A 14,375-nucleotide genomic window follows, 5' to 3' on the forward strand; every position below is an offset into this window, starting at 1 on the left:
CTATTGAGATGTAAACACACACACCTGCTCCCCTTTGCCTTTCACACCTTGAGAAGGTGTTGTTGTTTTTCAAGTTAAGACTTAGGTTATAGATTTCGGGTCTGGTTAATTTTGCTGTGAGATTTTTTTATAATAAAGTTAACTTTTGAAAAAATATCTCCAGATAAAAATATCTGAACAAAGGATAGTCCATAATTTCCTTTTTAGAAAGAGTACATAAATATTAAAGTGACAGTATAAAAAAAACTAATTAATCATCTCTTTCTTCCTCAAGGAACTGGGGAAGTACCACCTGCCTGTCAATCTGGCACTGTCCTAGGTTCTGGGGACACACAGACTAAAGCAGGCCAGAGCTTGGCCTGCTTGAAGCCAGCATTCCAAAGCAGGTGGTTTGCTCAAGACCCCATTCCATTGACTTTCATAAAAAATCCATTCAAATTACATTGTTGGCAGAGGCTGCTTATTCATTTCCTGGCCACCCAAACCCGAAATAATCACTCAGAAACTGTATTATTACATTGCTTAGCCTATTAGCTCACACTTCTTTTTGGCTAACTCTTATATCTTAAATTAACCCACTTCTATTAATCTATGTATTGCGGCATGGTTGTAGCCTACTGGTAAGGTTCCATCCAGTGTTCGGCGTCAGTCTCCTGTGGAGGCTACATGGCTTCTCCCTGACTCAGCCTACTCTCTATATATGTCTTTTCCAGCCTGACTGTATTCTGTTAAGTCAAAAGTAGTTTCTTTATTAACCAATGGTATTCATAGCATACAGAGGGAAATCCCACATCATTATGTAAATGGTAATTCCAGAGTACCTACAAGGCAGAGCTTCCAAGTGCCCAGAGGATAGCTAGCTGCTTAGGTTTCCTGGGCTATTTGACAAGACTCAACCTTTGTAAATACCAGCCTTTGTCCTAAGTCAGAAATAAAGGAATTATTCTTCTTTATGCTCTCCTGTCCCTGGAAATTCATGAGGAATTGATCCCAACACTCCCTTACAGACTACCATCTCTGGATTCTAAACTCCTTTATAGAGGATAGGGATCTGTTTGCGTATAACCCTATAACTCCTCTTCAGATTGTGTGTGACACGCTGTGATGAAGGCAGTATGCAAATCATATTGCAAGGAGGAGTCTACATATGTTCTGTTCAGACTCTGCTGGGGCTTTCTGAATGTTCCCTGGGTTGGCTGGCTAAATGCATAGTTGTGAAACCCTCACATGTTAAACCACCAGTACCTGTAAACTTTAGACCATGCTCCACTCCGCCAGGTTTCCAATAACTGATTCTTTTCTCTCTCCCTTCTTGCTCTAGGCTGTCGTGTCCTACTTGGGAGCTGTGCAAACACATGACTCCCTGAGAGACAGGACAAGAATGCAAACCCCAGCTAGCCACTCCAAAGGAAGATTTCTCCCAACGATTCAAGAGCACTAGAGATCCTTCGGCATCATATGAAAAGATGCAGCCAGCAAACAGAAAATGAAAGTCACCCAAGCGCTGGAGGGTGCCCTTGCAGCCACTTCTGTCCGGATGCTGAGTTTCTTGTCAGGATGGCCTGTAACAGCACACCCATTGGGACTTATGAACATCGGCTGCTGAATGTGAGCGACATTTCTGACCCCGGGGGCACACCACTGTCCACACCGCTCAGGATCTCGTTGGCAATAACGATGTTGCTAATGATCGTGGTAGGATTCCTCGGCAACACGGTGGTCTGCATTATCGTGTATCAGAGGCCGGCCATGCGTTCAGCCATCAACCTGTTACTAGCCACCTTGGCCTTCTCTGACATCATGCTGTCCTTATGCTGCATGCCTTTCACCGCCATCACCCTCATCACTGTCCGCTGGCACTTCGGGGACCACTTTTGTCGGCTCTCAGCTACACTCTATTGGTTTTTTGTCCTAGAGGGCGTGGCCATCCTGCTCATCATTAGCGTAGACCGCTTTCTCATCATCGTGCAGCGACAGGACAAGCTGAACCCACGCAGGGCCAAGGTGATCATCGCAGCCTCCTGGGTGCTGTCTTTCTGCATCTCTGCGCCCTCCTTCATCGGCTGGACGTTCATGGAGGTGCCGGCTCGGGCCCCACAGTGTGTTCTAGGCTACACCGAGTTCCCAGCCGAACGCGCCTACGTGGTGATGCTGGTGATAGCCGTGTTCTTCGCGCCCTTCGGCGTCATGTTGTGCTCCTATCTGTGCATCCTCAACACGGTGCGGAAGAATGCCGTCCGCGTGCACAACCAGTCAGACAGCCTGGACCTCAAACAGTTGTCCAATGATGGCCTGAGAAAGATCCGGCGGCAGCAGCAGCAGGTCAGCCTGGACCTGAGCTTCAAAACCAAGGCCTTCACCACCATCCTCATCCTCTTCGTGGGCTTTTCGCTGTGCTGGCTGCCCCACTCAGTCTATAGCCTGCTGTCTGCGTTCAGTCGGCGGTTCTATTACAGCGCCTCCTTCTACACCACCAGCACGTGCGTCCTGTGGCTCAGTTACCTCAAGTCCGTCTTCAACCCCATTGTCTACTGCTGGAGGATCAAGAAATTCCGCGAGGCCTGCATAGAGTTACTTCCCCAAACTTTCCAAATCCTCCCTAAAGTGCCTGAGCGGATCCAGAGGAGAATCCAGCCGAGCACCGTCTACGTGTGCAACGAAAACCAATCCACCGTCTAGGGAGCAGGTCAGAGAAGGCCAGTGGACCTCTCGGAATGGTCCCGGCCAGGACTCTGCTCTCTAGCTTTTAGTTGTCTGCCTTCTGTGGTGACTACACAAGCACAAAGGTACTCATTTGTTACCAGGTGATCTGTGGCTTTCAATTCTCTGATCTCCATAAGACGAATTATTATTATTTTTCTCTCTCAGAAAAAAAAAAAGCATATATAGTTCTAATGGAAATCGGGGCTTGCAGGAGCTGGCCCAGAAAGTGAGAGGGGATGAGGGGAAGGGGAAAGTGAAGTTGGCTGAGGGTGGGGCAGGAGGAGGGCCTGTCAACAGAGTACATCCCTTGCATCCCAGCCCCCTCTCCACATGCTCAGGAGAAGCCCCTGGTGGCAGTTTGTGGTGCCCTTGTTCACGCTGACACTTGTATCTGCAGGGCCTGGGTGTGGCCCAGAGGTCTCCATAACGTTCAGCTGTGTGTTTCTGATCATGACAAATTAATCCTTTCTGGAATGAAATGGAAATCACATTGGGATGTTCTTGAGGTCGCCAGTGTGACAGGGTAGGGGTGGGATGGGGGTGGGGCGGTGATAGTGGCCCAAAGCTCAGAAATGTACTTTGTGACAGCAAAACAGAAATGAGAAGTCCACCTGGACACCTGGGCGTGTGCCCACCCCTCCCACATCTGGCGAGCACGACAGTCTCCTTTGTCCCTGTCCGTTCTTCGTCCACTTGGTTTTCATCCTTTCCAGTGTGCTAAGAACACACCGAGTGTTACTCGTCCATTGGGTAAGTATCCGTAGCGACTTGCTCTCCGAAGCAGAAGCAGCCAGTGGCTTATCTTTGTTTACACATCTCCTCTGGAAGACCCAGAGCCTTGTGAGGCAGCAAATCCACATCAGCACCAGAATTGCTACAGGGACAGAACAGACACCCCCTCCTCAAAGCTGGGCTTACACCCGTCCATCTCTGATCCTCCTACCTCACTCATGCCCACTGCTGCTGTCAAATCCTCTTGCCCAGGATCCGATCCTGGGAGGGAAACTCCTTAGAGGAGACATTTGGCTTGGCCACTATATGACCGAGAGCTTCTGGTATAGGAAGGTGAGTTCTGCATGCCCAGGACGCAGCAGTGGGTCTATTGAGCTCTCTTTGCAAAGTCAGATGTGAAGAGAGGGAGAAATTAAGGAAATACGAGTCCAGGTCTGACTCTATCAGGGACCAGTCAGTAATCTTGTCCATTTCATCTTCTGTCAGCCTCAGTTTACCCATTTGTCAAAGGAGGAAGCAAGTCTACGTGACTCAAGTCCCCTTGATTCTACACTTGCTCGTAGCCAAAAGACCAGGAAGAGATAAGTCTCCTTGATTTTAAACGGGGTGATTTTCTTTTTGCCGGAAATTGCCAGATCCCTTGCATTCATTTATTCATCCGCACGATGGGCATCTATCAAGTAAATGCCTAACGAATGGAATGTAACGGATGGAACGCGCTGCGCAAGAGACGGTGGCCAAAGGAAGGCTGGAATGCACCCACAGCTAGTAGTCTGATTTAGAGCACAGAAGTTCCAGCTGGCTTTGTTTCTTATTTCTTTCCAAGTTATACTCAGAGACCAGTTCCCTACTCTCCTACCCTCTTCCCGTGGTAGTGGTGATGGAGGCAGCGAAGGGAGGTGGGGTGTGAAGAGACCATAACTTATGTTAACCTCAGCCCGGGAGAGGGTCTGTCAAGAGAACAATTGACCAGTTTTCATCAGCCAAGAGGGAAAGAGAGAGAAGGTGGGACTGGCATGTAGCTTATTAAGGCTGGTGCCACCAATTCTATGCCTCTCCCAGTGATCCGCAAGGCAAGGGTTGGTCTCGGCTTCCATGGGTCAAGTTCACAGGGCCCAGTGGTGCCCAAGAGAATAGCCAGACGACTGTGAGGGGCAAGCCTATGGGCACCTCCTCTCCAGTGGTATTTTAGAGAAATTTTATTCAGGAACCTTGAACAAAGAGAAATCACAAAACTGAGTGAAGGTACCAAAATTTACATCAATGTGTGTTATACGATATATGTTGGATAGTAATATATATGTTTCAAAGTAATAATTTTGTATATATTTTAAATAAAGTATTATGGCTCTTTCAGTGTATAAAGTCATGTTTTTGCCAAAACTTTTGTTTTGTACCAAGGCTACTATTACAAACCTGGAATTCTGTGCCCAGTACCTATTTATCAGGCTGTTTGTGGCACATCTTTAACTATGTAATTACAAGCCACAAAAATACAGGTTTGACGGTTCTAAAAGCTGGGAAGTCTAAGACCGAGGAACCAGGAGGTTTAGAGTCTGGAAAGGACCACTCTCTTGAGTTACAGAAGGTGCCTTGGTGCTATGTTATCACACGCAGAAGCAGAAGGGGAGGTTCCTTATGTGTGTGTGGTGGGGGTTGTGCGTACGTGGACATGAGCATGTGTGTTCACTTGTGTGTGTGTATGTGTGTGTGCATAGGAAGGCCAGAGGTTGACATCAGCTGTCCTTCTCTATTGTTCTCTATATTTAAAAACATAGAATAAAGACGCTGATTCTATTTAGGGGAGTGGAGTGAGCCCTCATGACTGAATCACCTCCCCACGGCTCCGTCTCCTCACAGCATCACACTGGTGTGAGGTTGCAACCCCAGAGTTTGGGGGAAACACTTTAAAACTGCAGCAATTCCAAAAACACAGCGACCTCCCCAAAGCAGACAGCCGGTGAGTCACCAGCAAGTTTGATGGAAGTGGGTGGGGCAAGCGCTGCTTTGTTTCGGAATCATTTCTCTAGTTCTCATTCTCTTTGGCCCACAGTTTAGGCAGGTCCTGGGATTTCTGGGCTCTGTGACGTTAGAGCAGCTCCATACATATATATTTTTTTTTCTGTCAAGGCCTGAGGAAAAGAAAGAAACCTCTCGGCCACAGAAATAAATAATTCCCATCCCATGAAGATGCCTGAAGCATGTGGAAGAGCCTTAGACATGAGACACAGCGTCATATCCTCAAAGGGTCCGGGAACCAATTCCCTATAGAAAGCTACATTTAGAGAGGCTCTGTCTCTTCTATAAAGTGCTATAATATTCAAAGAACCAGTGCACACACTTCTGGGTACTTTGAAGCACTTGTAGACAATTTAAAACTAAATGATGTGCACATTGTACAAGTATACAACATAACACAATTCTTTCTTTAAAAAGAATGACGGGGGAAATCTGTTCGTATTCAGCACAAAGAATTTTTTTTCAAATATTTTCCAACCCTGGGTGGTTGACTCCATGCATGTAGAACCCAAGGATATTGTTCTAATTATAATGAATTCCAAAAAAGCTATCACTTTTATTTTCAATTTTTTTGTTTGCATTTATTTGTGTCTATGTGGTAGAAAAGCGGGGCACAGCGTGTGTGTGGAAGTTAGAAAGTAATTTGCAGTAGTAAGGTGTCTCCTTCTACCATGTAGGTCCAGGGAGTTGAAGCTGAGCTGTCAGGCTCGGTGACAAGCAGCACGTTTACTCACTGGGCTGTCTCAGCAGCTTCCATCATTACATCTTCAACCTAGGTCTCCAATGTTGGAGAAAAATAAAAGCAAAGGTTCCGGGCTGGAGCAATGGCTTGGTTAGTAAGAGTACTTACTGCTCTTGCAGGGTACCCAGTTTTGGTTCCCAGCATCCATGTGATGACAGACATGTGTCCTTCACTCCAATGCCAGGGCTTCCTGTGCCTTCATCTGGCCTGTGCAGGTATCAGGCACACACATGGTGTGCATATGTATGTGCAGGCAAGAAACTCACGCACGTCAATAGAAGTAAATAAATCTTTAAAAGAAAAAACAGCAAATTCCCAAGAATGTTGGGAGCATTTAAAGGAGTCATGGAAATCTAGGTCAATTTCTCCTATTTCTGGACACGTGGGACTGAGTTCAGGACTGAGCACAGTTTGAGACAGAGTACATACAGCTGCTCACTCCCTGCTTCATTCTGAGTATAACGGAGCACCCTGAACTCATACCCCTCATCTGGGAAATAGAGAGAGTCGTCCCAGATACAAAGCCGTGGTGAAGAGCAAGCAAAGGATGAGGTGTAGCTGGTAGGAGCGTGATTGCCTAGCAGTGTCAAGATCCTGGCTTCCACCCCCAGCCCCGTCAACATAAACAAACAAATAGAAATCACGTATCTATCGGATAGAGCCCAAAGAAGGCCTGGTCCAAGGTAGGCCCTGGGATTTGGAGACTGTAATTGTCTCAGAGGGACTGGGCACCTGCTTCTTCCTATCAGTTTGTCCTTTTTATGGGCTAATGTAGAACATGGTTAGAGAGACAGGCAGATGAATTTTTCTGAACTCAAATAGAACAGAAAGGGCTCTCTAATTAGAGCGGCGTCTGGCTTGATTCGGTTTGGTGCTGTCTACCTGGAGGTGACATCAAATTCCACAGATTGGGGGCTCAGTCCCTCAGACTAGACAACCCCCCCTTCACACATTTCACATAATAGCCCAGAGAGTATCAGAAGTGCATGACGGCTTATAAGCCAGAACTCCCAAAAATGTCCTGCTAGGTGTGATTAATTCGGTACAGCTGCTCACAGAACCCAGGGAGCCATTTTGCTTCCACTTATCCTGTTTTCACAGAGGAAACTGCAAAGGGTACAGCTGGGCCGGTAGATGGAGGTAATGAGTGGGATGAGGCCTGAAAGGAGGAGCACTTTGCCTCCCCGCCCTCTCAATGGAATGACCGTCCAGCAAAGCCACTAGGCAGCTCCCGGAAGTTCATCTGCACCTCCTCTTTGGAGACTTGATTACACAACCGTTATCAATGACGCCATTAGCCATCTGTGATCAACTCTCCTCTCATCGGGGCTTGGAGTAGGATTGAAAAGTTCCTTTCCCCTAGACTGTATTGAGCTCTCTAAAGGGCCAGGGCCACTTGGAAGCAACCTGGAGGCCCTAACCACACACAAGGGCATACATAAGAAACGGCTGATGGGAGAAGCCCAGAGTTTGCATGCCAGAACAAGGGGCAGCCCCCACAATGTGTATTTGTTATGCTATGTCGTGCTGTTCGCCCTTACGGGGCTCAAGATTTCAAAGCATTAATGGAAGGCAGAATGAGCTGGAAGCCATCATCTAGGTGAAGCGCAGGGCTCATACAGCAAAGACAGCCGGCACTGGAGGGCTTCTGGGAAGCAAATGTTAACTACTAAACATGCTGGTTGTCATTCAGGCTGTTTCCTTGGCCTAGTTCCCCGTTATCCTCTTCACAGTCACGGCCATTGTAGGGTGGGCTAGTCAGGGCTGCCACCACTTTGTGCTCCCGCATAGGAGGGTGGGGCCAGAATGGAGAAGCATGTGTGGTCAATGTTCAAAGCATAACCTGTCCTCCATGGGCACACATGCATGGGCAGCCCCCAAAGGTTGGGAACTGGAGGGCTTTCTCAGGAGGCTATATGCCTAACTATAGTTTGCTACCTCTAGAAGAAAAGGAGGGATTTAGAGCATTCCCCATAGTATCTCCCAGTGTGCCACACAATTTTAAAATAGGCGAGGGATCCCAGAATGCATAGCATCTCTAAAGTCCTAAACACGAATTTCATATGTGAGCCTTTGCCCTTGACAAACAGACATGTCTCAGTTCCATCAATTGAAGAAGGTGAGCTCTCTTTTTCCCTCAAGCCCTCAAAAGTTATAGCCTTATGTGTAGTGCCGTAGACTGCATGCATTTACACCCGCAAGGAGGAGAAAGGGGGCCTTTTAGACTTCTCAGACCATGGGAGACGTAAGAGTGAAAGAGAAAGTTTGTAGCCACATAGGGATGAACTTCACTAACGCAAATAGAAAAAAATTCAATGCAAAACTAATTGGCAAAACTCTAAAAATCTGCCTATGTTGAAGGAGTTAGTTCGAAGCCCCGGCTGCTGTGTAGTAGAGACTGCATGTTACCAACAGAGCGTGTCGTGGGCTGACCAGACCACCGTGGTCATTTAAACCTTTAAGGAGAGGTTTGGGGGCCCTTGCTGCTATCTCAGTGTCTGGATTTTATATTAATAACAGGCAAGGCATGAAGGGTGTGTGTCATTCTGGGCAAGTGTCCCAGGTGACCGCAGTAGAGAGTCCCAGATTCCCTCACGTCCCCTGCCCTAAGAACAAGAGACTCTGGGAAGAGGACAGGTGCCAGAGAAAGGCATGGTCAAAGAGGGGACAAGCGAGGACCCGTACACAGCTTCCTCAGAGGGCCACTCTGCAGCTTCATCAACTCTCGTTAGTCACATGGGGACAGAAAGAGATCTCTTTGTTTGTTTTTGTTTTTTAATGAGAAGAGCTCATCTCTAATGGCAGTTGTTGGGGTTCATATCATAGTGAACTGACCGGATGCAGAATCGCCCGGAAGACAGGCTTTCTGGTGTGTCTGCGAAAGTGATTTGGGGGAGGGTAAACTGAGGCAGGAGGACTCTGCCTGCATGTGGATGGCCCATGCTGTGAGCTGGGACCGGGACTAAATAGAAGGAGAATCAGCTGAGCATACAAGTCCCCCGTGCTCTGTGTTGTGATCCACCTGGATGGGACCAAGCAGCCTTCTATTTCTGCTGCCGCAGCTGAGAGCCACTCCCACCACCATGCCATCCCCACTATGGAAGACCATATCCTCAGACCATGGTCCTAAAGAAAGTTGTTGTCTCTTAACATCGCTTCTCCCTGATACTCTGGCCCGGCCTCCCTTAGTGCGTAAATAAATAAATAGGAAGAACAAATTACTCCCCGTAGCTCTGTCTTCCATCTCCACCCTCTCTGCTGCTGCCTCGGGCATCCACTGTCCATTTGCCAAGCACTCCTTAGGGGAAAAAAAATGACCAAGCCCATTCAGCATTTCTATCAGAAAGGCTTTCTGTTCCTTATGCACGGTCCTCGGGGGGATGACTTTCCAGTTTCCTCCCTCATTGCAACGCTGCTGCCAGATTCTCCATGTCGGGACTTTGCAGTGGTATCAGGGAGCCTTTGAATGCTGTATTACACCGTGAAGGGAGGTCACTGCTCACCATGAAAGACAAGCATGCGAGCCGGGCGGTGGTGGCGCACGCCTTTAATCCCAGCACTCGGGAGGCAGAGGCAGGCGGATCTCTGTGAGTTCGAGGCCAGCCTGGTCTACAAGAGCTAGTTCCAGGACAGGCTTTAAAAAAGCTACAGAGAAACCCTGTCTCGAAAAACAAAAACAAAAACAAAAAAAAAAAAAAAAGAAAGACAAGCATGCGCAAGGAAAAGTGGAGAGCTTAAAAAAAAGAAATTTGTTCAACGGTGAACAGAATAAGGGAGAAACATTACCTGAACCGCAAAGCTTTTCTCCCTCAAGGCTTCCAGATTGCCTCTGGGATTGGATGGATCCACTGGAGCAGCGAGCCTAAGCTCTTTTCCCCATGCACAGACCTCTAGTCATCATCTTATGACTTGATCAGGGGTCACTACTGGGTTTCTTCCCATCAGGAAGACACGAGTACTCCTGGCTGCCCACCACATTCCCACTCTGTACTTTCCAAATCAGTCACACCTCGTCCGAGCCATCGGCAGACACGTCCTCTTCTCGGGGGTCTTGTCATCCAGTGCTATAACCCCGCCTCAGACTGTACAAATTATAGGGAACGAGAAGTGTTAAGGTTTCCGGTTCTGAAGACTGGGAAAGCTGCATTGTTTGTTGTAGCATGGATTTGAGTCCCAGAGGGCACCTGCTGGAGTTTCTGGGATTTTGTGGGGGTTTTGCCTCCCAAGACAAATAATTGCACCAGAGACCGATACTTAAAAGAAGAAATAGAGACAGACAGAAAAGGAAAACACTCGGTTGAATGGGGTTGTGAGCTGGGAAGGACATACATTCAGAATCACTGGACCACAAGGCTCATGAGCTTTATAGGCCATACATAGCATCCACTCCACGTCTCTTGTATATCGTGGTACTTTTTGTATTGGCCAATTCTTATCCACCCTCCCCCTCTCCACACACATGCAGGAGCTTTATTAGCTCGCTCCCCCTCCCCCTAAGTAATAAGCACCCTGGCAAGGCTGCAGTGGGCTGGGAATAGCTGACGTCTTCTGTCCATTGCTAATGAAGCGGTTCATTTCCCAGCATCTATGTAAACAGAGAAACATCTGAAAATGACAACAGTTGGAGCAGATTAAGCTCGCACAGGACAGACAGTGCCCTGCCTGCTTCTTGTGTCCGCTTGCGTGAAATTACAGTGACGGGGCAGAGATAACGATGCGCTCGCTCACAGGATGCTCGCCCATTCGGCATGCCCGGCCTCTATAATTAGATAACCTTTGCTTCGGTCTATGCCACAGAGATTACCCGGGACACAGGCCTGCCAGGCAGGTGTGGCAGCACGCCGGGGAATCTGCAGTTCCCGGCTCCCCATGGTGTCAGGAAAAGGAAGCAGGCTGGCTTTGACTCCCTCAGATACTGTTCCTCAGCTCATGCCCGTGGAGAAGTGGAACACCAGCCCTTCCCATCCCATCCCAGACCAGACCCCACCCTCACCATTTACATTCTTCCAAAGGTCACCTTGCTCCCCCAACAAAGTGAAGCAGAGAAATCTGCATCCCCCCCCCCCATCCTAGCCAGTTCTTCAGGCTGTCAGCACCTGTGGATATCAACATCATGGAGGGGCAGTGACCCCCTCAAAGGTAAAAGTGGGGGTCATGGTAACTTCAGCAATTCTCCAAGGAGGGACATGACCAAGGATCTAAGAATGGGGTATCGCCCCTCCCCACACGACTGAATGGTTGTATAGACAGAGAGGTTGGGGACAATTATGGAGACCTACTACTGTGAAATACACCCCTGCCTGTTTTGTCGCACACTGAGACCTGTAGGCACCCGCCCTTGCTCTCCTTCCCTATATGAGCTAGTCTGGCTCTTGTTTCTGAATAGACCTGGCACAAACCTTTGTAGATAAGCAAGTGTCAGATGGATGGTGGGGGGGTCCATGTTGACAACATGCATAGCCATGTTTACAACATGCATAGCCATTCTTAAGGACTCACGGCAGACCACACACCAGCTTTGCTTACTGGTTTGTTTTAGTCATTTGATCCTGACCATAGATGGAGGACATGTAGATGAGTTGATAGAAAGTTATATTTTACATGGTCTGGATATAGGAAATAGAAATTCTAATTCTAATACAATCCAATGATTTCTAATCTAGTAAATTCTAATATCAAATACATATACATGTAAATAGCCAGTGCGCGCACACACACTGTTGTTGACACACTATTTAAAACCATGAAATGAATTGTAGGTTTGCTTTTTAAACGGCAGTTGTGACACAGTCACACAACAATAGGCCAAGTGTATTCAGTCATGGCAGAGAACCGCATGGTTTGACTTATTTGAGCAACCCTGGCATTATCAGAACCACAGAATCAAACAAACAAACAACAAACAAAAAAGAGTGTGGTTGCAGTGGGCGAAGGGGAGACAGGAAGTCATTATACCCCACCGAACACAGACTCTTTGGGATCAAGAACACGTGGCGATGGATGATGGTAATGGTTGTATTTCAACGTGACTATACCCATGTCACTGAAAGGCACACTTAAAAGTGGCTGCAGGGGTCTGGAGAGATGATTCAGATGTTAATTACATCCACTGCTCTTCTAGCACCCACATCGCAGCTCACAACTGCGTATACCTCCAGTTCCAAGAAGATTTGGCACCCTCTGCTGGACTTCATGGGTAGCACACACATGTGGTACACAAACACACCTGCGAATAAACACCTATACACAGAAAACTAAAACAAATAAATCTCAAAGAAAAATTCGTTTTCAAAAGTGACTGCAGGGGCCTGGAGAGGTGCCTCACTGGTTAAGGGCCTTAGCTCTCGTCCAGAGGACCCTGGTTCAATTTCCAGCACCACATTAAATAATACAGATCATAGTCATCTGTAACTCCCATCCCAGGGAGTCCCAATGCCCTCTTCTGGCCTCTGTGGGCACTGAATGAATGTGGTACACAGACATGCAAGCAGGTAAAATATTCATTCATACACATAAAATAAAAAGTGGCTTCAGGGTTAGTATACTGTCTCAGTGGTTGGAAATGATTACTGCCAAGTCTAATGAACAGAGTCCTACTATGGGTTAATGTTCATGTACACTGTAAAGATTTGTCACTCATATTGGCAATATAAAACACGGATTGGCCAGTAGCCAAGCAAGATATATAGGTGGAGCAACCAAACTTGGAGAATTCTGGGAAGACAAAAGGCAGAGACGCAGTCATAGCAAGAAGCCGAGGGAGCAAGATGAGAAGGCCTCACTGAGAAAAGGTGCCAAGTCACAAGGCTAAACATAGTTAAGAATTATGGGTTAATTTAAGTTGAAGAGGTAGTTAGTAATAAGCCTGAGCAACAGGCCTAACAGTTTGTAATTAATATAAGCCTCCGTGTGTTTATTTGGGACTGAATGGCTATAGGACCGTATGGGGCGGAAACTTCCATCTACGGAGTCCAATCCCCAGGCCCCAGCTGATGAAAGAGAACTGACCCCCTTGAGTTGTCCTCTGATTCCTGGATGTGTGGTCGCAAGCCCTGCCCCGCCCCACAGAAAACATAGATAAAAAAATCTTAGTACTTATAATGATAATGTTTATGGGGAGTACTTTTTAAATGTTGTCACATTGGTCACACAGTAACAGTTATTGCTTTTCTTTGGGGCAAAACACTGATTTCTTGATCTGGTTTATTCATATAAAGTAAATATACTCTGGTAAATTATTTGAAATCAAAGAAACTGTTTTCAGAGGTGTGCATTATTATTGCAAATAACCAAGGAAACGGTCTCTTTGTCCTCTAATTCCCAAGAACGCCAAAGTTTAGCATTTGGCTACACGTATTTATAGGCTTTAGTCAATGGTAGCCTGTAACTCAGCAATGTATTAAAATATTTAGAACGGATTTGGGGGATTTTCCTGTAACATCCCAGCTAGAGAGGAGGGAGTGAAGGACAGTAGGGAGCCGGGCTCCCCAATTCTGTCATGTTTATCAGCTGACCCAGGTAAATCACAAATGTTTGTGTGGACCACTGAGGGGGAGACACGGCAAGTCCGTTTAATTTTAAGCAATGATGGAAACCAGGTCACTTTAGTTAGCTCATGTTCCTGAGAGTAGGCTGGGATTTGTCTGCTGAGCTGAGAAGAACGCAAATGAAATCTGGAGGGAAGGCTTAGGTCTCAACTAAGACGAACGGGAAAATGTTCTGTAGAGAAAGACGACCAGAGTGGTGAAGGAGTTGAAGACACCAGAGGCTAAAGAACGCATCTTAGCACAGACTGGAGAACAGGAACAATTGAACACCAGACAGCTAGAACCCAGGTGGATGGCTGTGGTCACTTTCCTGGACAGCGACCATGCAGTGAGTTATGGGAGTGCTGACAGCTCGTGGGAACAGGCATAGCAATAGTCATGCAGCCAAATAGGAGTTTCTGTGCTGGGTGCTATTGGGGTTCCCCAAGCCCTGAAGGGCAGCGCTGAGTGTTGAACACTCAATCATGTCCATTCCCTTACCCTGATTCCCTTGATCAGAAAGTTAACTCCTGAAGAGACCTGATGTTACCCACTTGTACCCCTGATCATGGATGAGACCCCAAGGTTTAAGGGACGTGGCTATGTCCAGGTAGAGTAGCAGAGTCAGTGGCACTCAAGTCTCTTGGTATTGA

At 47.2% G+C, this 14,375-nt stretch overlaps 1 protein-coding gene across 1 annotated transcript; it reads left to right on the plus strand.

The window, feature by feature from the left end:
• Positions 1–1,557: 1,557 nt before the first annotated feature.
• On the plus strand, positions 1,558–2,679 carry Gpr45 (G protein-coupled receptor 45). The gene has a single exon (XM_038341144.1). It carries the CDS (start codon positions 1,558–1,560, stop codon positions 2,677–2,679), a length of 1,122 nt encoding a protein of 373 aa, XP_038197072.1.
• Positions 2,680–14,375: the final 11,696 nt, after the last annotated feature.

This window comes from Arvicola amphibius, chromosome 9 (assembly GCF_903992535.2).
Source record: "Arvicola amphibius chromosome 9, mArvAmp1.2, whole genome shotgun sequence".
NCBI lineage: Eukaryota > Metazoa > Chordata > Mammalia > Rodentia > Cricetidae > Arvicola > Arvicola amphibius.